Raw genomic sequence first — 27964 nt, forward strand, 5'->3', positions numbered from 1 at the left:
AAAAACTGAAGCTTTTTTGCTGTGCATTCATTTAATGCAGCATGTACAACAACTATCCAGGGAAACTGCCTGTTCTACACACACACCAAGGCATCGCTGCAGCAGGTGTCGTACCTTGAAACCTATTTCAGAAACTGTTGATTTGCTGAATGTTGCTGACCTAGGTCAGTGGAGAGATAACTGCGGGAAAAAAACCCACCACCTTTCATGTTAGTGTTGGAATTTAGCCTGCCTACTTAACACAGCCTGACAAGCACCAACTTCACCTTCTGTGATACTGAACTGGGTACCAGACAGTATCTACATATGGAAAATTACTTCCTAGACAGCAATATTGAGCAAAGTAAGTGGCAGCCATTCTGTTGACAGAACCATGACAGACCCCAGAACTATGCACAGCGACTGCACAGGTGGCGTGATGCCCTTAACTTACCGATGGACAGCCTCTACACCGATTGTCACAAATAAGTGAATATTTTGGGGACTGTGGCAAGATTTGCTTTTAGTGAGTTTCTGATACTCTTTGCCTAAGTAACTTCCACTGCTTGACTGGCAAGTTTCAGAGTAGGGATATTGGCCATACGGATGCTACATGTCATCCAGTATGGTCATTGAGCACCAAGACTGGTATCCTCCCAGGAAAGCATAATAGCTCTGAAATTAAAAAGAAAAAGAAAAAAAAATGCTTCATGTGCTTTCTTTTGGCCAGCTGAATCTCTCAAGGGGCATTGCCCTGTTCAAACCAGTTTTGCACTGGGCAAGCAACTGCCTATCCATTAAAATTCTTGCTTCCGCTATATTTTAAGGTCTTTGGGAGTCCCATCCTTACGTGCATGTTAAAATATGTGGATAATACTCTGTGTGTTCATCAATACAGATTTAACCCAGACAAATGGTTTAGAAAGCACAAGAGGAAATGAAAGAAGTATACGGAAAAGGTCCCTGCCTTCTCCAGGACCCCATGGCTTGTAGTCACGTTGTGGAATCATTACAACAATGACCTTCTACCTACTCTCCAAGAAAGCAGATGACATCTGCTTCAGCTTGTCATACAGTTATTATATTCTTTTACTCAGATCCTGCTCAAAGTGCTGCCACAGCCAGTCTCATCTCATCGCTCGTAACAGATCATACCTTCTCATAAGTGTGAGCAAAATAGTAGCAGTGAATTCCATTTCCACAGTGCTTCCACTCTGCTGAAGAAATATGAGACATGCTCACTTATACATCAGTATATGGGCTATAAGCATCTGCTTTCATAAGCATCTAAAGGATAAAGTGGCCAAAATGAAGGCACACACCAGTAAAACAGCTGAATCAGCATGTGGCACCTGTCAAACGCCTGTATGCCACATTCGATATGCAGCTGTGGAATTAGCTTAAGCCTATGACTACTCATTACATGTGAAGTTGAAGTACTGTCCAATATGTGTACTATATCAGGAATCACGCAGCAGGCTCCTCTACCAAGTCTGCCATTGCAAGAACTGCCTCCCAGCGCCTCATTTTGCAAACTTCCATGCAAACCACAAAATGGAAGAAAAAATGTATGGCAACTTCAACCTACTGTTGCATATATCATAGAATCATAGAATTGTCAGGGTTGGAAGGGACCTTAAAGATCATCTAGTTCCAACCCCGCTGCCATGGGCAGGGACACCTCCCACTAGATCAGGTTGCTCAGAGCCCCATCCAGCCTGGCCTTAAAAACTTCTAGGGATGGGGCTTCCACCACCTCTCTGGGCAACCTGTTCCAGTGTCTCACCACCCTCATGGTGAAGAACTTCTTCCTAACGTCCAATCTGAATCTACCCATCTCTAGTTTTAATCCATTCCCTCTAGCCCTACCATTACCCGACATCCTAAAAAGTCCCTCACCAGCTTTCTTGTAGGCCCCCTTAAGATACTGGTAGGCCACAATAAGGTCTCCTCAGAGCCTCCTTTTCTCCAGACTGAACAATCCCAACTCCCTCATAGGAAGACCTTCAATTCGCGTGCAGTTCACCTTCCATCTCATAGTCTGAAATACTGCTTGGGTTTGTACAGTCACATTTGGAAAGAGGAAGGGGATAGGTCTTGATAAAAATTAGAGTTGGTTATTTCACGACAACGTATCACCAAAACTTAGCCACCAACCCTATCATCTGTCCTGCTTATGGCTTCATACATGTGCCAACGATTTGGTCCTGATCTGGATCAAGGATGAAGAATAGCACCTGAAAGTCTGAATTGCCACTACAGTTGAATACTGACCAAGTTCATAAATGGTCTCTCTCCTGATCTGATGAAGCAACAACGGAAGAAAAATATTCCTTGGCTTAGCAAATAAATCCTAGCTAAAGATAGAGGAGTAACCTTGCTGACAAAAGACATAGAAAAGCAACCATTAAAAACAATTTCAATCACATATTCTAAACTGGCATTTCAGTAATTTAAATCTTGATCCCATTGCACAGACAGAAATAAGATCTACCCTGAAATAATGGCATAATAAACTCAAAGCAGTGCTTGTCTTCAGTCGTTCAGTTTTGGGAAAAAAAGGAAGTGAGTTTCTTCACTTCTGAAAAAATGTTTATTTGCTTGCTTTAAAGTAAATTTTCTTTCTTTAAAAGAAACAACCATTTTTCAAAAGGAGTGTTAAAAATGTAAATAAGCATTAAAAATAACTGCTCTTTCGGTGCAATTATATAATAGTAAAAAAAAAAAAAATTCCCCCAAAATCTGAAATACAGTTTAATCAAAATTCTGACAGTTTTCCTATATGAATAGGAATTGAGTTTAAAAGTAGAAACAGTATTTTGTTTCCAGTAATGGAAACCATCCACTCTGGAAATGCATGCTCGAAAGAGGATGTATTCCTGTAAATGTCCCAACACCATATCCTGCTGTAATCTAGCAGCACGGGTCAAACATGATGGATTGTCAACAGCTGGAATTTAACCAGTTCCATATTGATGTGACCTTTTCCTGTTCACTCAAGTTTGTTCAGATTTGAAATGTTCTTGGAGGCGGTGGCCTCGGAGATTTATAGAAACACAGACAGAATTTTAAAAAATCACCCAGTAGAATGATCAAAATGTCTTGCTCATCCAAGAACGGAAATTATAATTCAATGTTAGGAATTACCAATATTACATTATAAAGACAGAAACAATTCTATAGAAAGCCTTACAGTTGAATTTAAGACTGTCTTAAAAGAGCTCATTTAAATTGAATGAGAATCACACTGTACCATTATTGCTGATGATAAAATATTATGATCTCTAAAAGCATGCATACTACTTATTTTAACCCAACAGAGAGAAAACTTCCTACAACCCATTGCATTCTCATGAGAATTCTAAAAATTACAAAAATAGTCATTAAAAATCTTTTCTCTATTTTGTCTTTAAAAGTTTAAACAACTCTTTAAATAGAGGAATTTCCAAGATTTGTTTGAATCCTGAAATACATACGCAAATGGAAGAAAGATGTGCATATACAAAAGTATAGTATATTTGCCTCCATTCCTACCACCATAGACTCAGTACAGAATATTAAAATACTGGAATGACTTGTTAGTTAAATGCTGGACATAAAGTAGTACAAAAGAAAAAAAAACTATGTTCTGAACAAATGCGCACCTGTGTGCTCCACGTGTAGCAAAGGATTGTCCTGCCTTTTTGGCTCACGAAGAATAAAAATTCCTGGAGTGCGGTAATAACAAGAACACAACTAGAGCCAGGTAGATCATCTATCTGAGGCATTCTACGTACCTTGAGATGTCTTCAAAGAGATATCAACAACAATCTCTCTTCATGTAATCTGAATTGTATAAGTACGGAGAACAGCTGTTTCCAGCACGACAGCATTTCCTCAGACTGTATTAGCAGCTATATCTACACCACCAAAACTTCCCTGGACATAATATGACTGTTCTTCTAGGCTTCAGGCATTACCTCGAATAAAGTCACTGGGGCTGACGTTGCAGATTACGCAGAAGATAGTGAGGTCCCTGCACTGAAGGACCTCTGCGAAAGATGCCCTACATTAGCAGACATGCAACCTTTCTCTAATTGCTGGATACTTTAATAAAGAAAGTGAGAAAGAGGCAGAAATCTGCTGATTGTTCATTACCTAAACTAAACTGCTCAGACACAGACCAATGCAGGAGTGGGATCTAAGGAAGTGGGGGCTGTGCTTAGCACCCGCTCCAGAACACACCTTAGTGCCACTGATTTCACACGGTCGGTGTGTGCATGTCCATTAGTTTATTAATGTAATGAAGCCTTAAGGTCTTGAGCATTGATTTTTCTCAAAGATCAAGACATAAAAACAACAACCTATTTAAAGAAATAAAAATCCCGTGTACTTTGATTTCTTGTGGTTTCTTTGTGATTGCAAAGAGGTCAGCGCCCCCTTTCTTCATTAACCTCTCAGTAGGAAATGAGGCACCTTTGCAAGTCCAGACACTTAATAAAACACTCCTGACAGTCAGTATTTGGTAATCCCCAACAACATATTTTGCAGATGAAACTGTAATATTAAAAAAGGCCAACTAGAGAGAGTTGACCCAGCCCTTCTGGCAGTTGCCAGCTACTCTTTTGGGTATCTGGAAAAGTAGCTATAGCAGAGGTGCAGAGAAAATCCCGTGTGGGTAATATCCAAGAAGCATTAGATCCACTGAATGTGTTCCATCCAGTTCAACTGCATACACATATATACAGCAATGCTAACCGTGTGTAAACAGTGACAGTGACTGGAGAGGCCCTCATTGTAGCCGAAGTCACTCCTTGCACACCAGCTTCACAGTCTTGGGTGCAGAAGCCAGGAATAAGTGCAGGACTTCCAACACGGTTCAGTTAGCGCTGTCCATGTTGTATTCATATCACTTTTTCATTTAACTAGTCACATAAAGCATATTTAGTTACTTAAGTCAGTGCCTGTGCATATGCCCCACGAACACGTCTGGAGATGCTAAGTCTTTTCTCTCTCACAGTCAATGGGCAGGGCCAGAATGGAGAAGCTCTCCATGCTCCACAGGCACTATTCTGGAAGGAAGGAACGCTTCCAGAAATGAAAGGGTAGTCCATTGTCCAGGTTCAATCAGTCCTTGGTCTTTTTGCCAAGGCTGCAGGCAAATACATCAATGATTGTCAGTTATTATCCTGAAATTTCTCATGCAGCCACTTTTCCATTGGGATTTGGACAAAGACCAACTCAATGTTCATAATTATTTCTTATATATGGCCTGTTTCTTCACAGAACAGTGAAGCTATTCATATGGGAAAGGATTTGAACGATTCAGACTTCACTTGTCCAGGAGATAAACATCCCCTTATGAGGGCTGCAGTCCAAAGTAAAAGGAACACAGTAATACTGTCAGTGCTGGAAGGAAACACAGGGAAGTGTGGAGGGCTGGAGGCTATCAGCAGAGGTTCTACTTTTACTATATTGAGTTGAAAGTGAGGTATTTAGGACAGCGCATCACAAAATGGAAGTAGCGTGTAGGAATGGGCATAGGAAGGGAGGTGGGAGAAGCGGAAGTACAGGCATCGAGGAAAGTCAGATCAGAGTGGGAACAGAAACCTTCCTAAAGGGATGGTGAAGAACTGGAAGAAGACAGTGTCAGGAAAGTCAAGGAGAGGAAGACTTGAAAAGTTTTTTCTCTATGGTTTGAGAATAATACCAAATTAATACCAAATCACATTTTAAAGCCAATGACACAGATCTATTACTGCAAACATAAGAAAAAAATTACTGGGCCATTCAAAAGGTCTTTAATTAAAGCTTTATGAAAACACAACACATTGACTAGATCTTAAAGGATAGCATATGAGCAAGAAAGGATTTAGTTAGGGTATTTCCCTGATGAGGGCTGGCAGCTCAGGTCAGAATGAGCTGCCTGTAGCTTGACTGAGGAATAAATGGAGCTTCCATTACCTGATACAACCTTCAGAAACTTTTATCAGACAGCTGCTACTTGACCAGCTGAAGTTGTGTTAATCTAGAGTTCACAAGTAGATTCACCTTACTGTGCTATGAGCCCAAACCAACTAACTTCAAAGCATAGTCTTTTGTGGCAGGATCCCAAATCGGCTTCCTGCACGAACTGAAAAACTCAGAACCATAGCTCTCTAACACGAAGTAATGCAGGATTCTCTGTGACAATAGCATCCCCATTTTTTGATATTGCAGGGACAATATTGTACCTACCCCAGACCTAAAAGCCACCTTTCTCCCCAGCGTGACGTAAACCAGCAGAGCAGGGGTCAGTGGTGCTGTGGAGGCAGAGCTCTGCAGGGCTTCCAGGGGAAAGGCTTTGTCTCACTGGGGCAGCTCTCTAGGACGGCAGAAGCTTTATGCAGGGGTTCTCGTGCCTCAATTTGTACGACTTCTCAGTGTTATTATAGAGGTCACACAGTTCCACACCAGAGCTCGGTCTAATTTCAGGATCAGCGGTAATATAAAGTCTTCAACAGTCAAGCACAATGAATGCAATGACTATTTTTGGAAGCCCAGTTCAATTCAGCTTATGATAAATCTCCCACCACCTTGACAGTTTCTCCCTACAGAAGAAAGGCCTACAGGACACTACATTTTACAGAATGACAGTTAAATTAACTGTTAACTTCAGTCACAGTATAAGAAATTATGTCAATCTTTCGTAAGTTAACAACAACGGGTTTTAATCACAATAATTAGCCAGAGCTGATTAATATTTCCAACAACAAATATTGTTTGTAAAGCTATGGACATAAATGATTGCTATCAAACATAAAAATTAAACCCATGAGAAATACCTACCATATAAAAGCAACTCGGAAGACTTGCCAAACTGCGAGGCTCTTTCACAAAATGTTTACATGTCTTCATTGGCAGATAACATAAAAGTAGAGAGTCCTCCACAGGCCATACCACTTATCTTAAATTTATGGTTGAGTTTCCCTCCCTCCCTAATAAAAGTACTAATTTGGACATTACATTCCACTGTGTGCCTTTAATTTACAACAGCGACTAATAATATCACTACACAAAAACTACTCAACATAATAGTGCACAAGCCTGAGTCTTTCAACACTGTATTATTGCCACAAAAGTACGGTGAAGAAATGACACATAACTAAAAGCCACAATAAAATTTGTGGACTGGACTTTTTGAAGTGTAACATTTATTTTTCACCACATGTGATCATGTTATCCCGAACCTTCATCTTCTACTTCTGAAGACAGAGTTCAGAAAAATACCTGGGGGACTATTACTGTAATACCTGCCGAGCACTAAGAAAGCCAAGGATGAGGGCACACCTGCTAAAATTAGGCAATCCAAAGAGTCAGGGGAAGGGCAATGAACTTCAGTCAGACATGCTGGATTCAGAAGTTTAAAATACGTTGAAAACTTACATTGGGAAAATCAGGACCGATTAAAGGAATAAATGAGATTTCATTTGATCCAAATATTTTAAACAAGTCAGGAATAGCCACCGTATAAGCAGGTATGGTAACAAGATGCAGAGACTGCCTCAGGGATCAACATTATAATTATTATTCAGAAGGACCGTGATTGATTAGAAATGTAACTGTAGTACAGAAAGTCAGAAAGGGAAGTAAAGCAGGGCTTTTGCTTTAAGGTTTTTGCTTTTTCTCATATTACAAAGTGCAGCAAAAAGAGCATTTTACTAGCAGAAAGATTTAAGATCCCGAAGGGATTTTGACTTTCAAAATTACCCCCAGCCCTTGTGCAACAGAAACAGCAGCAGGTGGGTGTTCTGTTCCAACTCCACAGTAGTGAGCGCTCAAACTTCTACCATGGTGCAATTATTCAACCAAATATTGCCGTCAGACCATGGCAAAAGCCTCCACTGGGACTCTGCTCTCAGTCTTAAAGATATAATGGCAGGAATGCAGCAAATTAAAAGCTTTTGACATTGTGCTAAGTTCTGCTTCCTCTGATTGTGAATATTTTACGACCAACTTACAGCTCAGCCATTGCGGCCCTGCACGCGTATGTACCTTACTCTTTGTCACGTTCTGCACACGCAAAAACCTTTCCATACTTTGTTTGCAGAAAAAGGTGCCTCGTGTCAAAATAAAGAACAGAGCAACCACTCAGTGAGGAAAACCACATCCCTATCTTTTCATTATTAAAGCCTGTGGTTTTGCAAGTATTTAGGCACACATCTTACTTTAAGAACACTTTTTTCCCTTAAAAACTAAAACATTAATTTCAGCTCACTTGAGGGGGAATTGCACTCCGAAAATTTCCGTCTCTCTCAACTACTGAGAAAGCCTGCATGACTCACATACACTAAGCTCTTAATTTTTAGGACCCTGAAATAAGGTAAGGTGAATTGCGGTCCCAGTGTTTACCTGTTTGGTTAAGTAGACTTACTCTGTCACGGCATTTAATTTTCTTCTTCGTTATTAGTATTGTGCACTAGCATAAGAATTTTGGGGGTGAGAATACTAGGCAAAATGTCAAAAGTGAATCTCAAGTTCAAACAAATCCTGAGATTAAGGTTTAACTGACTGAACGCAGATATGAGATAATGGCCGTGAAGTGAAGAAAAAAAAAATAAAAAAGATCACATGAATCCTACTAAACCCTCATCCATCCACCGACTAAAATTATCCCTTCCTGATCACAAGACCTGAAGTCATTCTGACCTTTGTCTTGGGTTTCCCTGGTTTCCAAGTCAGGCCAGTTCAGGGTCACCTTTCCAAGCGGTACCAGAGTAAAGAGAAACAAACAGCCTCCCGCTGAAAAATCCTTTAGTAACTACCAGAATTTTAGCATATAGAGGTTGGTCTCCAAGGAGTCCCATAAGAAGAGGGCACGCAGTTCACATCCTTCCTCTAAAGGAAGGAGGTTTCTCAAAAGTTTACTCAACACATAGAAGATAAGGTGTCTGCCAGTAGGTCCTCCAAGGAAGCTAACAAATGCACAGTGGGAATGGAAGTTTTGGATGGAGCAATGTGCTACGGAAGTAGATGATGATGATGCACAAGCGTTGGCCACAAATATGCTGGACTACACCACACGACAAATTACAGCCTGCAACCTAATCCTGCCTCTTGCAGAGACCACAGCGGATGCAAGCAGCTCAGAAGGTAAGGTCTGCTTTAACTGGGAGGCGACTACCTTCCCATGACTATTCCCAACACCCTGCTCTGCATTCAGGGCCCCTGCTCTGTATGCCCAGCCTGAAAGACACCCTTCCCTACAGTTTGCTGGGAAAGAATGACTGAGCAACTCCCTTCACAGGAAAGCAAGCCACCAGGGGATGCAACACCCCTCACGTGTGAAGTGTAACAGAAAGAGCAACACAACTCAGAGGCAGGTCCGACCACTGTGTGCTAGGCTAATGTGGATGCTGTGGCCTAAAAATTCATCAGCTTCTACATAGCTCTCCCTTTTTTCATGGTACAGTAGAGAAACGCAACAGAAAACAGGCATGTTATTAATTTAAGTAATAGACATGCAAATTCAAAAATCACAGTAGTTTACTTTAGCTATTGATATTCTCCATTTTAAGTTGTCTAGCATTTCCGCACTGCTGGCATACTGGATCCAAAACCACTGAATTAAGATACCCTCAAAATGAGAACCATTCTGGTCATGTGAAGGACAGGAGCATTAAAATGCCATGTAACAGAAAAGGTAAAATAGTTTGCACCTGGATCCCCAACACGATGGCAGCGAAGTCTCACAGAGAAACTTTTTTCCTTAGTTATTTCTCCTCTTGCTGTTAACTAAACTGGAAGACTATTAAAAAAATCCTGTCCTATATAATCAGTCAATAAACAGTTACTACTGTCCAAAATATATATGCATATCTGTATTTTGCAGTCTCCAACGTGGATTGTTAGCCATATATTTTCAGCTGGTGTGAACTTGCAGAGCGTAACTAACTTCACTGGATCAGTGCCCAATTATGGCAGCTGAGAATCCATCCCTGTAACTTAAAATACAGATAGAGAGGCTTTACTGTTAGCTACTTGCCTATCGCCTGCAGAGGAAATACAGGTGTTCATGTTACTGTCATATTACTAATTCATATTACACTGGTTTTGCTGTCCCTTCCCTTTTAGACCATGTTATCATTATTTTTCTGTTCTAAGAAACTGCCTATCTTGAAGATCTTGCTGGATGACAGAGAAACCAGAAGGAGCCCCGAGGCAAAAGCAGACTCCAAACATTATTCTCAGAATGTGCATATGGTAAGAGAGCACGAAATATCTCTCTCTGTGGGCCCATGGAAAAGGGGAATATGAAATGGAAGGCAGAGCCCCAGTTGCAACTGACCAATATGCCTCGTAACCTCAAGTTAGCAAGTTACAGTACCTGTGCAAGAAAACAAAAAGTCATTCAATCTCTGTGATGCTGGTGGAAAAAAACATTATTAAAATTCCTGAGGAAGATAATCACTTTCATAAAAGTTAACTTGGTAAAAAAAATACAGAACATAAGCCAGACAAAAAAAGGTATGGTGCTGGATGGTGAAATCCTCCCAATTGCAAAGCTCATATATAAATGCAAGAAATGATCAAACCTCACCCAATGGCTCATCCACTTACCTGTCCCAGATCTAAAGTAACATTGACTTCGTTGTACTTCAAGCCCATGGAAAGAGGAGGACTTTGCCACCAGCGCTCCGTGCCATCAATGGCATTGGTGATTGGGTGAGCTTTACTGGGATCAGCAGCATTGCAATAATCACAAAACTGTCCCTGAAACACAATAAATGAAAAAGATGGTCTCAGTTGAAGCCTTATGCACTGCAGACACATGCTGTTGTTAACTGAGACTCTGAACTAGAGTGTTGACTAAAGATGGGGTTGAATTTTGTTTATATAGTGTAATTTTTAATGTATAAGGGATGCCCCTGGCGATTAAATTACACATTTATACCCTGAAACACACTAAATTCTATGTTGCAAACTAAACATTCAGAAATATCTTTAAGGAAACTACAATAAGTCTTTCTTTATTAATTAATTTATTGATACTTTGGTGAAGTTACCTATATTACATCTGCAGGACATTAATGACACAAAGATTCTGAAAACTGGATTAAGACCAACACACAAATTATCCTCAATTCTCCTAAAAGACCGTGAATTATCCACATATGTACATAGCCTGGTATTAATAAATCCATAAAAAATACTCTGTTACTTGCCTATAAGTTTGGTGTTACAATTTTATAATACTGCTTTCATTTTTTTCATGCCATTATAACACATTCTGAATCAGAGACTTCTCAACGATACATACTCATGGAAAATGCAATGGATCCTATGGACTGTTCCTTTTAAGCTTCCCTTTAAAGAATACCATTGTATCTTCATTTGCAGAAGTTACCGCCCAATTTCCAGTCCACAATTAAAGCCACAATTAAAGCCACACTCCGTAGATGCCCTGATAATCTGTCTTTGATAGTCTCTAAAGCTCTTTGTATTCTTCTGTACAATAACGATGAAAAAACTTCAGGAAACATACTTGGTTTTTAATTTGGCATCTTGGCTTGCCCCACCAGCAGTATTTTTATCTTCAAGAATCTTCGTTTTATAGTCTACTAAGATCAGTGCTGAAGCACTGTAATTAGTTATTTAAGGGATCTTTTTAGTGTCTTGTGCCAGACACAGATCTTTGTAGAACCCCAAAAGAAAAATGACATTTTCATTGAATGGCAGCACTTAATGGTTACTTCAGTCAGACAGTTGCTTAATCCATTCAGCCGGTGAGGTCCTGACACTGTGTTGGACCCATGTTTTAAATAAGGTAATACGTGCACCATTCTCTTTATCAACTAAGCCTATTTTCATCAAAAAGATGTGACAAATCTTTTGTTGTTTCCACAACCCATGTTGCCTGGCACGAAGTGTATTCCTACCTTTTAATTATTAACAGAATCCCATATAACTGCCATTATTTTGTTCGTCGCTGCTGTCAGACTGTAAAGTAACTGGAGCCATCATACTTGTCCACTTTTAATAGAGGAATAACATTAGGGCTCTCACATTCTTGCTGGGTACAGTCTTGCAAGCTTGGTGATTTTAAGATGTTTATCTCTAGCAGAATTTGTTTAACATCTGCCATAGTTACTAATGGATTGGAAACTACTACATCATTCTCATGTGATACAAATACACCATCTTGTGTCTTTCAAATACAAGACACAGACTTGTACTCCACTCCACTGAGTATTTCTGCATCAGTAGTAATAATTTCAGCCTCTTCTCCCAGGTGAATAATGACAGGACCAGAGGAAGTGGTCTGAAGTTGCGGCAGGGGAGGTTTAGATTAGATATTAGGAAGAATTACTTTACTGAAAGAGTGGTCAGGCACTGGAACAGCCTGCCCAGGGAGGTGGTTGAGTCACCATCCCTAAAGGTATTTAAGAAACATCTAGATGTGGCACTTCAGGGCATGCTCTAGTGACAGAGATTGTAGGGGTTTTTTTTGTGTGTGTATGGTTGGACTCGATGATCTCAAAGGTCCTTTCCAACCATGAAGATGCTATGAGTCTATGATCTGCATCTAGTAATGGTTCCATCCTCATCCTTCTCTTCCAGAAAGCCCAGAATATGATGTTGTTTACAGAAGACATGGCTACTCTTAGCTGTTCTGATTCATCACTGCAGGTATCGACCTGGCTGAGGGTTAACTCTCGAGAATTCAAAGAGTTGTTGAGACTTACTAAATCCTCACGTACACAGGATGGCTAACTACGTCTGGGGTCATGTTATAACACGATTCTCCTCCAGCTCTTTTAGAGAAGGTGATTTGGCTGATTTTTCATACAAACTACAATATGCCAGGACACGGCTGGATTTAGTGACAGTTTGCTGGAGCAGACACCACATCAGCCCATGCTGGCTACAGACAACGTTGCCAGTTTCCGCAGTGATGACAAAGAACATCGTGTCACTATCTGCAAAATCAATACACTGAGAAATCAATCTGTGCCCCGACGACTACAGTTACCACCACATCAGAGCATCTTCCCGGTTAAGATTTTTCCTGACAAATGCATACTTGGAGTTCTGACATACACATTACAACAGTACAAGCTTCGCTAAATAGTTTTACAACGTGCATGAAACATTGTCGTTAGATCTAAATACACGTTCACAATGATCAGGCTGGAAATACACAGGAAACAGTTGCCGCTACAGCAGTTTCATCTCTGAACTGGAACCAGCCTCGAAGAAAAGCTGAATGAATAGAAAACAATGAGGAGTATGAAATGCAAGCGTTACATTTGTACACACCTATGTGATTTCAGTATACCAGAGCACTTGATCTGAACTCAAGATACCATCTTTTCTTCTTTTGGGGCACGTAATTCAAAGAATTTCATTGCAACAGCTGGAGTTTCAGTTATTTAAAGTACATTCCAGCAACCCTGCCAACAAGGCAGCAAAACAAAAAAAAAAAAAAAAGAAAGAAAGAAAATAAATTATTGGACAGAACAGCGTTCCCTGCTTCCCACTGGCAGTGTCTCAGGCACGCCGCGCTCAGCCTGTCTGCCACAGGACTTGTCTCCATTCCAGGAGTCTGGGCCTCAAGACTTTGTTCGATTTTGGCTGCCGTTCACCAGGCAGGCAGGTGTGCATTTGCTGGTGACCTTGGTACCCTCCTTTCCCCTGGCTCCCCCAAGTGAAGGGGGAAACTGGAACTGCATGAGGGAGTTTGCTGAAATACGCCAGCGTGGAGCAGAGAGACACCCAGGGATGAAAATGTCTTGCCTGTAAGCTATAGAAAGCAACAACAACGAAGGATTTGTTCGCTATTTCATGCCTAGCAGTTCTGCACCCAGTGCCAGGGCAGGACAGGTATGCAGTTAAACTTTAATTCACACCCGCACACCACTGCGAACAGACTGGCAGACAAAGCCAGGCATGCCATTTATCCATCAGTCGCTGAAATATATTACACCGCAGTGCATCTCTTCACTCAACACTGTTCTTATTAAGTCATTGTCCCGCTTGCCAATGTGCTAACTAAAGGAAACATACTGCTTTCCACAGTGTATGTCCAGTGCTGCCTTACAAGCCTCGGTTGAGCTGCCCATGAAGGGACCGTCCACCCCATCGATCAGCTCTCCAAAGGGATTTAAATGATCTCCAGATGCTCTTTCTGGATTTCCTGAGTCCTACAGGCTTCATTAAAAGACACATCACCAAATGACAAGCTGAACAAGAGAGGCCAATGGAAGAGCAGAGGAAATGAAGCTGGGGTTACTCTTCTCTTCGCCTTATTTTCAGTGCTTGGGATAGCACTGCCAACAGAGCTGCCTGCTCCCTTTGTCTGAACGAAGGCCATAGAATCATAGAATGGTTAGAGTTGGAAGGGACCCTTCACACCTTCGTTCCAATTTCCCTATTCTCATAGAGGAACAGCTGCAATCCAGCCTTGCAGAGACCCCAGAAGTGAGTGACTCAAGCATACGGCGCTGCTTTAACTTGAACTGACCTGACACGGTGGCTATTACACCTATCACTTTATGTAAAAGCCACATGACCTTCCCTCAGAATCTTAAGAAACAACACGTGAATGCTTACGCTGATTTAAAATCCTTCTATGTAAGCTCAGCTTCTGTAAGTTCTCCATGAAAGAAGCGATTCTCTCATTTACAGTGTCTCTGAACTTGCGAGGTGGAGTGGCTTGATAATACGTACATTGTGCTGTTATCGCGCTCTCCGTGGCTGGATTTCCCTGGCCTTTTGAAAGACTTTCCAACCCTTCTTGAACCACAACAGCTACTGGTAAACCACAGAAGCATTCATGTTATGTATCTCAATGGGGCTTTGTTAAAACTGGAGAGAGATGCTGCTGTATCCGTGCTTACACAAACGCCGTAAGAGGCACAGCATGCTTCCTTGTGCCAGGGCTGAGCTAGCAGTAGTCCTTCTGGGAACTTGCATCAGGCGTGAACCATAACTGCCCTCTAACCTAGGACCTGTAAGGCAAACATTTAACAAGAGGAACTCCCCCATTTCTAACCTCTTCCTACGCGCAGCAAACCCTCATTTCCAGTGTTAGTATATAAAGGGAACAATTACAAAACCCATCAGTGACAATGTGCATCACACAACAGGCTTCGTTCCACTTGCTTGATGTGTTTATCTGATGTTTGCCTTGGCTGATTTTTGTTATACTGTGATTTCCTATATTCCAAGGCATGTTAGCATGAGATTTCACTGCAGCAGCAGGCTATAGCATGTTGCTGAGAGATTATTGGTCTTGCTATTCACCTGGTGGCTTGATGGTTTCAGGCAACTTTAAACATGGGTGTTGCGTCCAGTATGGAGGGATGGATGCCTAAACTTCAGAGCTACATTAGAAACGGAGGACCAAGCAGTTTCCTGATCATGACAACCTGTTTTTGTAACCTTAGTTTAAGCATGTTACACCCGTGATCCGGTTTTCCTATTAGTAAAACTGTGTATTACTCAGCCTGTAATCTCCAAAGCACTTTGAGCTTTTTGTGACAGAAGGCACAACACAGATGTAAGGTAAACTGAGGTTCCATGGTGAGGCAGGTAAGGCAGAGAGAAGTTCAGGGCAAAGCACACTGCTGGCTCGTGGCTGCTCAATGAACTGTGAGGGCAGGCTGCGTGATGGTGCATGCTCCCTTCTGACACACAACAGAGTGTATACGCTGCACCCTCTTAGTCCTCTCCCCCTCTCTCAAGCATCTGTCCCCATCAAAAAAATGAGAAGAAAAATTCTCTTAGCCATTGCAACCTATTATGAAACCAGATATTAAGAGTTATTTCACTATTCAAACACACAAACACCTCATAAGACTTCAAAACACCAACCCTTCTTCCAAGATGCTAAAAATTGACTCGCATTCTTTCTCTATTGCCTGGAGTCAGAAAGTGGACCTTAAAGCTTTCGAAATCCCTTTCAAATTGCAGTTTCATTCTGGCTCTCTTCTCCTCCCACCAAGCCAGAATACAAATAAAATAAGTTTGGAAGGTCTGAGGCTTTAGGAAAGTCCCCCCTCAAACAAAGTTCTGATCAAACCGATACTGAACATCCATCACAGGACATCATAGAGTTCGGTGCATCTGTTACTCCTTCCTTATTCTCTAACAGACATGTTCATACAAGTTTCCACCAAAGGAAAAATACATTTCCATTAACCCTTTGCCAGGAGCCTTACCGTTTATTGTTGTATTTCTTGTGACTGGCACAAAATGTGTGTAATAACCTCATGCTATGCTAGGAGAGAACATCATCCTCCTCACTGCCCTGTGTGCTTATGCTCCCTGTCAGGGCCTCAAGGAATCTCTGGTTTCCCCCCACAAGCCATGCAAGGCACAGACGATAACCCTCACATTCAGCGCTTGTAAAATGCCACAAAGCCACACAACTAAAACCAGACCTCTTGTCCCACCGCCCCTGGAAAGCTGCCCGCTCTCCAGTGAGGAGGTTACCAGCACAGTACGACCCCATCCACCCCCCTCAAGCTCACTTGCTTTACTCCCAGAAGCATCAGGCTGCTCTCCGCGGACCACGGGGCCAAGCGCCGAGGCCACAAAACCACGGGGTGGGTACCACTCCCAAAGCCACCTCCCGGCGCCCGGCGGCACCAGCGGGTCTCGCATCCCCGGCAGCGGCCGCAGCACCGTGGGCACCGGGAGCGACTGGGGACGGCGGGGACGGAGGTGGAAGGGGGTGACCGGGGACGGAGTAGGGGGGGAGGACAGCTGCTCCCCGTGTCAGGGGACCCCCTCCAGAGGGTGCCGAGACACCTGTGGGCAGAAGCCCCGCTGCCCACCTCCACTTCTCCCAGCGCTTCCCTGCGTGGGGTCCCGCTGGTCCACGCGCTGCGGTACACGCAGCCCAGCCAGGAGAGACCCCTCAATGTAATGAGACCACGCACCCCAGGGTAACGCCAGCACCCCCGGAGGGGCCAGGACGCCCCAAAAAGACACACACACAGACACACACCACCCCGCCGCTCCGCAGCGCCGGGAGACGGCGCGGGACGGGGAGCGGGCTGCCAGGGGAAGGGGGTCCCGGCGCCGCCCGACCCCTCTGCGACCCCACAGGGCGCCCCGGTTACCTGGATGGCGCGGCCCAAGGGGGCGGCGGCCGGCCCCCCCACCAGCTTGCAGTACAGCTCCGGCCGCCCGCCGCCGCCGCTCGCCACCGCCTCCCCGCAGGTGGCCGTGGCCGAGATGCTGGCTGCCGCGGCCAGGTTGAAGTAGGGCGGGTGGAGGCTGAGCCCCATCCCCCGGGAGCCGGGGGGCTGCGCCGGGCAGAGGGTGAGGAGAGGCGGGAGAAGCGCCCAGAGGAGCGGGGAGCCCGGCGCCGCCGCCATCCTGCGCCGGGCTCTACCCTCGCCGCCCCCCCCGCCGGGGCGGCCCTATAGCTGCGGTGGGCGGGCGGGCCGGGCTGGGGGGGGCGGTGGCAAGAGGCAAGGGGGCGGCAGGGGGGCTGCCCGCGTCCTGCCCGCACCTCCCTGCTCGCCCTGCGCCAGCTGGGGCGGGGCGAGGCGAGAGGCAGCCCCGGTGCGGGGCGGCGGGCGGAGCGGGACGGGGATGGGGATAGGGATGGGGATGGGGATGGGGAAGGGTCTCCGGGCCGGTGGGGGTTGCCCCAGGTGTGTGCCCTGACGCCCAGGTCCGCGGGCGTGCCGAGAGGTGACACACATACACACGGCCACCCCCCGGCTCAGCTGGAGCTGTCTGATCCTCCCCCCTTGCGTAGCGTGCGGGTTAATGTTTTTAACGGACCGTGAAGAAATCTCAGAGCATCCATCCTCGAAAGCTGTGACCTGTCATGTCACATACAGGCAGGAAAATCAAGGTTTCCCAGCTTTTTCCTCACTCAGGGCTATCTCCACACAAGGTATAGAATCATAGAATGATAGAATGCTTTAGGTCAGAAGGGACCTTAAAGATCATCTAGTTCCAACCCTCCTGCCATGGGCAGGGACACCTCCCACTAGACCTGGTTGCTCTGCAGGTCCTTGGGAAGGCACCCTCCACAGTTGTGCTGCAGAAATCACAACTCCTTTTGCTATTTTCAGTGCTCTGAAGCCGCTTGAAACCGTGCAGCCCAGGCCACCCCACTGCAATGCACAGCTCGTGCTCTCAGCTCCTTGTGAAGTAGGTGTTCGAGCTCATCCAGGGCAGACAATGAATCTCCTGTCTTTTTTAAGGTATTTGGCACAGGCTTTGGATAACACAGAAGCTGGCGGTGGGGAGAGGTTGGGGAGGGAGGGGGAGGCCTAAGGACCGTGTCGTCTGTATCAGGCATTGCACTGCTTAATGGTATTGCTATCTTAAGTTTCATACTCATTCACATTTTCAACCCCACACGCACCCACACATCCAGCGCTCAGTTCTCTTAACAAAATTTGCCTGATTCAGGCACAAAGATATGGCTAGATACACATACCTCTAATATTTTAATAGTGATTCATGTGAGTAGCAAAGTATTTCACAACTTCATGAGGGCTTTGCTAAATGCCACACAGCACTAGCAAGGGAGATCCCTGGTATACTGTTTCAAGAAGCACCAGCCGCAAGCTATTGATTTTGTCTGCAAGAAAATATCACCACCCTTGTTTTTGTGCCACTAGGGCTTTAGCACACCATAGAGGCATATCTGTAGGAGACAATTTCTGTGTCCTCCATAGTAAAAGCTGGCTTTCATGAGTGTAGCCTGCTGCCAATTCAAATATATCAGATTTGGCTTTTCTACCCGTAAATGCTTTCAATTTCTAGAGCAACTTAAAAATATTCTCCTTTTCCCGCCGTGACATTGTGCAAGGAAAATACCTTATTGCATGCGTCCATCATGTCACTTCCTACAATAGTTTGTACTTCATAAAAACTATGAGAGGTTTGAATACAAACAAGCAACACCATCTTCAAACATTCCATTAAAGAAAATGCCCCTTATCAGGTAAGATATCCACTGGTCTCTTCAACATATTTCTTGAAAACCTGTTAAATCCTAAAACACTCGGAGTATATCAGTTTTTACAAGTGGAGATCTGGAAGTATCTGATGCAAGTGGCCTTTAAGGCCAGAGTAAGCAAGCTCTTACAAGGGCCTGCCATCCATTAACTTGCTGAGCATCCTTGTCCTCTTTGTTGTTAGAGGAATTAAATAAAATTGAATAAAAGCTGAGCAGAGCATGTGCCTGGTAGAGAAGAAACATTTGGGTACTTTAAGAGAAATGCATTATAAAGTACAATACTAAGAGGAAACAATGAAGATTACAATTATGAAGATTACAAAATCATCACAATCTCTTCCTGAATAGTCAGATTATCTCCAGGCTGGGCATTCAGTTTGCAGTCTCTGACAGATGTTGCTTCTATATATACCCAACAAGCTGTGGAAGATTTTCTCCTCCCCAACCAAAAAGAAACTTCTTGTCTTGCACAACACTTGCGGAAATTATTTTACTCCAATAACCCTGTGCATTTCTACAGATTGGACTCCAGTGGTGGGATTGCTGATTTTAATGACAAGGCATCTTTTGCTATGAGTGCTCCAAATTCACATACCTGCAAAAGAAATACCCTTTAGTTAGTTTGAACACGCTTCTTGCACAGAGCCCGGCCTGTGCATGTGTACGCAGCACTTCTGCTTTTTGAGGTTTGAACTCTTCTTCTGCACTTCTGTCCCTGGTCTCCACAATAAACACTTGGGAAAGGTTTTCTGAAAAGCACAAGCCTAGAATAAGATTAAGCAGAACATAAATCAGGTGATTGAAATACATTTGATGAACCTTCAAAAAAATCACAGAATGTACTGTGGAAGCATAGAAAATAAGCGTCTAAAGTAAGAACTTGAGATGGAGAGCTAAATCCTGTGTCTACTAGAATCCGCTCTGAATTTTCTTTGACTGCACTTGTGTAGAGTAATACCTAACACATTTTTCTGGCACAGTTTTACAGATAGTTCAGGTAAGGAATCCTTCAGGAGATCCTTTAAAATCTCACTTTGAGGAGAAGATTCTTGTGAGTTGTCTGGTAGGTTGCACAGCACAAAAGGCAGCCCTTGCTCACAAGAGCCGTCCTTTCTCAAACAGGGAGTATCGGTGAATTTATTGGGAAGCATCACATGAGAAAACACAGCTTACGTGAGCAAGAACCTAATACTTCAGTAAAATAATGACATGGTCTTGGATCTGGTTTCCTAAAAGTTAAAAACAGGGATGAGACTTTGCAAACACTCAGAAAATTAGCATATCAGGTAGAAAAAGAGAAGAAGAAAGCCTCCTGTTCCCTCCCTCATAAAATTATATGCATTTTGCTTAATGTATAGCTAGATGTAAAAAGATTTTGTTGGCCTTCTGGGTGATTTTTCTGTCCTGTTGTTAAACACTTGTGCCAAACAAGCTTTCTTTATTCAGTGTGTTTTCTAGAAATGGAGACTAAAATGCCACCTTTTAAGTTTTCTTGAAAAATCTCTAGAGATACCTAGAGAGGATTTTAGGAAAAACCTTATGACAACTTTGGCTTTGACTTAAAGCAGTTTGAAGAAAAATGTTTTTAGCAGCATTCCCAAAACGAGTACTCAACATCTTGATTCCTATAAAAAGTCTAAGTGACCACAAATTTTATGCAGAGACCCTGGATCTATGCAAAGCCGGGGTGAATCGTATGTGTGAGGAAGGAGACAGGAGCGTGACCGTGGGTGTAGATGTGGAGATGACAGGGTGGCCTGTCACTGACAGATGGAAATTGTCCAGCAGGTTGGTCCTCCTGTTCCGACAGCATTGTGCAGGCTGCAGTATGATCGCGTGCGTGTTCAAGTCTAGCCTGGCTCCTGCAGGGCTTTAGGGCCACAGGAAGGAAGGGTAGAGTAAGGAGAATAGAGGAGTGAGAAATTTTATTTTTTTTAATGCAACTCTCCAAATTTATAAACTTTGTATCTCTTTTTTTTAAATCTCTTCGAAGCCAGCAGAAACCCACAGGAAACCACTTACTGACTTCATTGAGCTTCAGCCCATCCTATCTAACGTAGAACTTCATCCTGTAAAAAAGGTCAGTATCAATAATTTATTGTATGATCCTTTATCTTCCCCTCTTGTCATCTTTTGTTGTAATTACAGGTTCTGGAAACACAGATAAGAATTTATTAGCTGGCAGGTCTCAGGAATCAGCATTTATAAGACAGTGGGCCTCTGCAGAAAAGAGTCTTCTCTAACTACCTGCCCTTTCTTCCTCCCAGTAAAGTAAGAGTCCTTTCCTCCTTTTTCCTTCAGCTTTTATAAGGTTTGCTTTCCTTGTTTCTTCCTGTCTGCAAGCAGTAGACTTTGCTACTTGACAGATGTCAAGTCTAAGTAAACTACACTTGACCATTCTCCACTATGTTGACTACAGATCCTGATATTTCTTCTTTTTTTTTTTTTTTTTTTTTACCTGAAGAAACTTCCTAATGGACAACAGTGAAAACCATCCACTTTATTGTTTTGCTTCTTAATGGATTTCTTTTTTATTCTTAGCTTTCTGTACTTTTTTGTAGAGTTGCTCAGGGACTTAAAGTTCAAAAATAAGAAAACGAGTGTCGGTCATATAATGCCTGATTCTTTGTGCAGAAGCATGTGCTCCTTTTGGTCAGTACCTGATGACTTGTCAGTCAAACGTATGGGGAAAAATGAAATATCTTTTCTCATATTTTTCACATTGTATTTTTTTATTTCCTGACATCAGTGCTATTATTGCTGCTTTTGCCACCGTAATTGAGGAAAACATCTATGCACAGCCCCCCTGCTGCAATACGCTGAGCAGCTCCTCAGGGAAACCACTTCTTCGTAAATTGCTCTTCTTAACAGACTTTCAAACCATTGGTTAGGTTAGATTGGAATCTAAATTTCATAGTTTTCTCTGCAAGAATTTTCTATGATCTGATCTCTATCAATAAGGCAGTGCTTTTCCTGGGATCTGTTTCCAGCAAGGGTTTTGTATTTTTAGGTACTTAGACGTTGCCTCAGGTTTACTTGAACCTCAGCTCCAGCCTGACCACAGCCTCATCAAGTTCTTAAGTTTTAAATAGACCCTTATGTTTAAACGTGGTAGGAAGCCACACCTTCAGCAGCATAAATTGAGGGGACTCCAGTGTTACATCGGTTTATTCCAGCTGGGGATCAGGCGACAAATGTAACCAAGAATTCAAACAGATGCGGTTCAAGAACATTAAGATTTACCTATTTTTCTTTTTGGAACTTGGAAAAGACAGCAAATTTAGAACAAATCCCTTGTGAAAGTGCAGAAAATGCAATAGAGAATACCTTTGCTGTGTTTTTCTTAAGCACAATTATAGATTTCCATAACACAGATATAATACACTATCAAAATTCTCTATAGAAGAGAGATTTATATTTATAAGAGCTATAACTCTTACAAATTTCTATTTTTTTAAAATAACAATTAGTTTCACCCGTGTTAATTATTGGATGCTTCATTAGGAGATATGATAGTTCTAGCTTCTCAGCACTGCTGCAACATTATTTGTCGTTTGGGAATTTTATCATACAATTGTACCCTCCGTTTCTTACCCAAGTTCTTTCTTTTCACTTAGTTGACTGATTTTTTGACCAGCAGAGCATAAGAAGACAGAGAAATTGAACGGACTGAGCTGTAGCCAGTAACTCAAATAAATTTTGTTTACATAAGGAGTTTCCGTCCCGCGTGTATAGAGATGACTCCTATCAAACTTGCTTATGTCCCGTCACCCTTACCCTCAGCCCAAGGTCCTCAACCCCTTCCTTTGAGGGCTTCCACTCTCCAAGGGAGGATAAAACCAACCCACCAGGTGAGTTTTACTGAGTCAGGTAAACTCCTAGGGAGCCATCTCAGAGTGTCTGGACCTTCATCGTTGTGCCCTGCCACGGCTTCTGTTGTCCTCAAGCAGGGCCTTTGGGACAGAGAAGAAATACCCAAACCCATATGGTTCTGCCATTCAGAATGTCTCACGTGAACAAGACGGCGAGAATCTTACACTTCTGTGCTAAATATAGAGTAGTTTTGTGGGTTTTGTGCAGCGCTGATGAGGTGTGTCCCCCTGTAACAAGTCTGTTTACCTAGGCTTAGGCGGATAACTAGAATTTGGCCCAGTTTCTTATATTGAGGGTTTTTTCTGTATTTGTTAGCGAACATACGCAAAACTTCCACTTACAAGAATAGTAGTCAATTCTGTTCTGTGGAAAAAAAATAGCAAACCCTAGATAATCTGTTGTTTTCCCTACCCATCGTAGCATATGGGATACATCATGCGTTGTTCTCACACTCAAGCAATACGTATGTTCTCAGTCCCACATCACCTCCTACAGTGGAGTTATATACTATAACATACAAGCAATGCCTGGGGAAAATGACCGCAATGTGATTTTGTCTGAATATGCCTGTATATTTTGAGAGCTTCACCGCCCACCAAGTTTAGATTCTCCGTGGACCCAGACAGCAGTTTTCATTGTCTGCAGCAGTACCAGTCTGTAGTTAAGTGCCATGCGTGGGATGTACCTGAAGGGAGGCTCACCGGCTTCTCCCTGGCTGAGCAGATGGAAAACAGGTAAACAGCTAACTTCAGACTGAGTCATAAAAATCAACATATGCAGAGGATAAGCAGGGAAAGGAAAAGGAAATGATAGACAAAGAAAACATACAGTCACAATCTGTACACGCTGCCTTAAAGCAATAAAGCTTCAGGAGAGCAAAATTCCAAGACTGGAAGGGGAAGGATAGAAAATTTTAAAGCATGATGTACCTGTACAGATGCGAACATACAGGTGTTTAAGTTCAGCTGTTTGAAAGCTGAAAGACATTTGCACTTAAGTGAAGATGCTATGCTGGTGTTTATACTGGACTGGAAATCGGTCTTAGATGGCCATTGTAGTCCTTTCGATGACTTTCCTGACGTGTCACTTAATCTCTGTGGCTAAAAGCATTAATTTGCTGGGAACAAATGGAAAAGAGGAAACAAAAGAGCAAATTTCTTGAAACACTAAAATGACAATCTGTGGACATTGTTCTGTACATCTTACTCAAGTACAAGGCTAACTTCTCTCTGATTCCGAGGTCACAAGACCCGGCATCAGTTTGAAGGCCCACGGGAAGGAAGGTAGTAACACTCGTGTGGTCTCTCGCAGCTCAGTGTCCTTACACCAACTTATACCAGCAAATTTGATGTGAAATTTAGTATCATAGGAGGCCTCAGCAAAAGGACCATGCAGTGAAAAGAAAGATTCAAGGTAACAGCTCCCTAGAAGGATGAATGCATACAGTTATGAACATGTTGGGTAAACTATTTCTATTATTAGATAAACTTTTCCTTTTTCAGGTCCGGTTTTGTAAATTCTCTGTTCTATTTTTTCAAAGGTTTATGGGATACATAAATATTTGGTACAGTTTTCCCGAGAAGTCTGCAGGATTTGTTTCTAAAGTAATTTTTATTATTTCTCTTATTATCACTATTCATTCCTAAGAGTATCTCCCGAAATAAAGAGCAACTCGAAGTACAGTCTTTATACACTAGTTTTAGTAAAATAGGCCTGTCTTTCTGTAAATATTGTAGAAACCAGCAACAACCCATGTAGCTGGTTATGCTACAGTTTAGCAAGGGAAAGATTAATGTAAATAATAGGCCAGATGGAAAATGCTTTGATTTGTAGACTGCTTTGTCAAAGTTATTGCTGATGATTCAAATACATTTTTCTTGAACAAGAAAAATTTAAATTAACTAACAGTGCATAGTTGTAAGAAAATTTATTTGCAGGACATTTATGATTTCTGTCCTTTTTTGTCATTGTATGGTAGGACTTTCCGATTTCAGTATCTCAAGTATGAGATCTTCCTGAAGTTATGTTCTTGAAGTCTTTGTCCATCGAGTGCTAGCAAGAATAACATTTTGGCTTGAAATGAACAGCATCTTTTTTCTTCATAAATAGATGAAGTCAGGGGATTACGTACCACCTCAGTAACAGGACTGTGAGGCACCCAGTATGTGTGTGTGTGCGCCTGTGCATTTTCACAGGGACACGCTGATGGATGCGTAATGGTGGTTTTATGATTTAAGGCTCCTTGCACACAAAAGTGAATGCTGGAAGAAAAATATCAGTTCCTTGAAGTAATTTAGAAACCCGTCTCATATCTGTCACTATTTTAAGAGTAGTTGTCTAAAAATATATTGAAAGACAGTTGGAATAGCAATAATATATTGCACTCAAATTAACATTCACCTTATAATGTCCCAGCATTTTGCAAACAAAAGTTAGCTAATTACCTAAGCAATAATCCATTTGGGACACGAAGCTGGTTTTATCTGTGGTTGTTCAAGTCTTTCACACGAGATGAGCAGCGCTATTCTCATTTAAAGAAGGAAGCACCCTAAGTGCTTGTGAAGGAGCCAAAGGGCATTGAAAACTGCAACCGAGAGGCAGCTGAGGATTCCCTTTGGGCAGAAGAATGCTCCCAGGTGGTAGAGCGTGCTGGTTTAGGAATGATGAATACTCCCAGGCAGAGGATGGGCATGCCCAGGCACTCCAGGGTGTATCGCTCTTGTTGCACAGGTACGAGCTGGTGACACGAGCTGTGCTTAGCAGATACAGCATGCTTGGAAAGCATCACGTTTATTGTGCATGCTCTGTACCATGAATTTGGATGGGGCTTTGAGCAACCTGGTCTAGTGGGAGATGTCCCTGCCCAGGGCAGGGGGGTTGGAACTAGATGGTCTTTAAGGTCCCTTCCAACTCTAACCATTCTGTGATTCTGTAATTTGCCTATGCATAGTGCACACTGAAAAGGTGGACTTTGCTGTGTCCGTGTAGAGGATTGATGGAGCACACATACATGAGGTCTACAGTAAATCACAGTGGGCAGGCTTAGGATTTCCAAATGGTTTGTGTCCCATTTGTAGGTACTGCAGGACATCTATAAGTCCTGAGCAAATAATGAGACTTCCCAAATTCTCACTGGATGAAAGAACACACACAGGGTAAGGGGAAGGATCAGCGGCACAAGGCTTTGGCTACTTTTCAGGCAGGAGAGTGGGCCAACATGGCTGTAAACAGCCATCTTATTGTAAGGTATTTTTTCCTACACCAAAGACTGCATTTTAGTGTAGAGATATCTACGCTACTTATGGTAGCAGTAGCAAGCTACTGTGGACAACTCAGGCTGTCTGCATTTGCAAGTAGTACAGACTAGCAAGAGTGGATCTGAAGAGCAAACAGTTGGTGCTGAGGACCAGAATTCTACATTGTACCCATTTCATGTTGGGTTTGTGTGGGTTTTTTTCATTCAAACTGGCTGTGGTTCAGTCCCAGGACATGAACAACCATTTGCAGCTGCGGTGCGCTAAGTCTGCTCCTGGAGAAATTCTTCAAGTTTAGTTCAAAAATTGGTCCAGTTTGCATAGCACAAGATTCCTCCACAGTGAGAACAGCACAGCACAGGGAGACAACCGGGAGATTTGCTTTGGATCAGCTTTTAAAGGCAATAGTTTCAGTTGTTCCAGCCATTCATTTTAGATAGCCAGACTGGAACATTAATATAGGCATCCCTAGAGAGATCAGCACGAACTGATTTAGCTAACCCAGCAGTTGGATTTGTTGGTCTACTCAGGCGTCCGTGCTGGCCCAGCAGAACTGCTGGTGGTGTCCAAGCTGGCCAACTCAGTTCATTCCCCAGCGCAGGGCAGGCTTGAGCCAACAACAAGGGTGATTTTAGAAACATAGAGAGTCCAAAGATCAGGGAAAGAGAAAGAAGTTTTAGAGCTGCTGTCTTATTACGTGCTGATAGCGAATCTTGCTGACAAAAACTGACGTGCAAAAACCTTAGGTTGATGCTCTCAAAAGTAGGCTTTGTCCTGGGTGTCTGCGTTTTGAGTTACAAAGCAAGAGAATGTAAGCAAGCCAAAGTGAGAGGCCATTTTTGGAGACTTTGGCACAAAAGGCTTCTCCAAGTCCACACAGGAGGTCACAGGCAGAAACACACAACAGTCCTCTAAGAGGCAATAATCCAGGATTTTGAAATTACGCAGAGAGAACTAGAGTCGTAAAGAGGATTTATACCTTCAGTAAAATAGAAATACAATTTGTTCTTCACAGAAGCCAGGGATATTACTATTGTTGTCTGGGTAAAATTAGGCTTCAAATTTTTTAACTGAAACTGCTGAAGATTGCTCCAATTTACGTTTTAAATTACCTTTTCTTTTTAATCTCTGGATAAAGTAGTTTGTTTCTGGAAAAGAATACAAACCTGTTTACATTTTTTGAATATTTAAATACTTAAATGTTTATGGAAGAAAGTGACCCAGGAAAGCAGACAATGCAGATACAGCTGAAATCAACAACATTCTAGTAAGATCTCCACCTTCTGTAAAATTTTAGAAAAAATAAGTTACAGTCAGGGAATAAATGTCACAGGCTCCCATCGGTGGTCTTTATACAGGTGATATTGGAAGCAAATGCATCCATACTATGGACATACAGCCATGTGGGGAATGAGAAAAGTTACCGCAGAAACAGCCCCGCAGTAAAGGGCTCTGGAGTCTAGAAGATGGCAGCCAAATTTGGCCATAGGTTCTCGAGATGGGGGCAGAATTCCCTGTTAGAGCTCAGTGAAGTTACAAATCGTACACTGACCATCGTACTTTGCTGAAAGACATTTGTCCATTTACAGACACAGCAAGCAAGCTTATATCGCTCTTCACTGACATTTCCAAATGTGTATTTGCTCGTTGACCCCTATTTTTTAAAGCAAATAGAAATGAATGCATGCGTTTGCATAAAAACTTGAAGATCTCCAAATGAATGTTTTGGCTAACCCAGAATTTGTGCCGCTTCTTTTAATTCTCCATATGTAACTGTGCCTGAACTGTTCTGCCTTAAGTGAGGCTTGTCTGTGACTTAGACAGAATGGTTGGATCAGCTTTTAAAGGCAATAGTTTCATTTGTTCCAGCCATTCATTTTAGATAGCCTTCAGATTTGTACAAAAC

The 27964-nt window shown here is 42.7% G+C and overlaps 1 protein-coding gene across 3 annotated transcripts in view; it reads right to left on the reverse strand.

Moving 5' to 3' along the window:
* Positions 1-17330, reverse strand: part of LAMA3 (laminin subunit alpha 3) — a 125817-nt gene extending 108487 nt beyond the window's left edge. For all 3 annotated transcript variants that reach the window (XM_054190469.1, XM_054190468.1, XM_054190467.1), the window contains exons 1-2: positions 17067-17330; positions 10558-10710 (exon numbers count right to left, since the gene is read on the reverse strand). In XM_054190469.1, the coding sequence (XP_054046444.1) occupies positions 10558-10710; positions 17067-17324 (411 nt within the window). In that variant the 5' untranslated portion in view covers positions 17325-17330. The remainder of the gene's footprint in view (positions 1-10557; positions 10711-17066) is intronic.
* Positions 17331-27964: the final 10634 nt, after the last annotated feature.

Source organism: Rissa tridactyla, chromosome 2 (assembly GCF_028500815.1).
Source record: "Rissa tridactyla isolate bRisTri1 chromosome 2, bRisTri1.patW.cur.20221130, whole genome shotgun sequence".
NCBI classification, from domain to species: domain Eukaryota; kingdom Metazoa; phylum Chordata; class Aves; order Charadriiformes; family Laridae; genus Rissa; species Rissa tridactyla.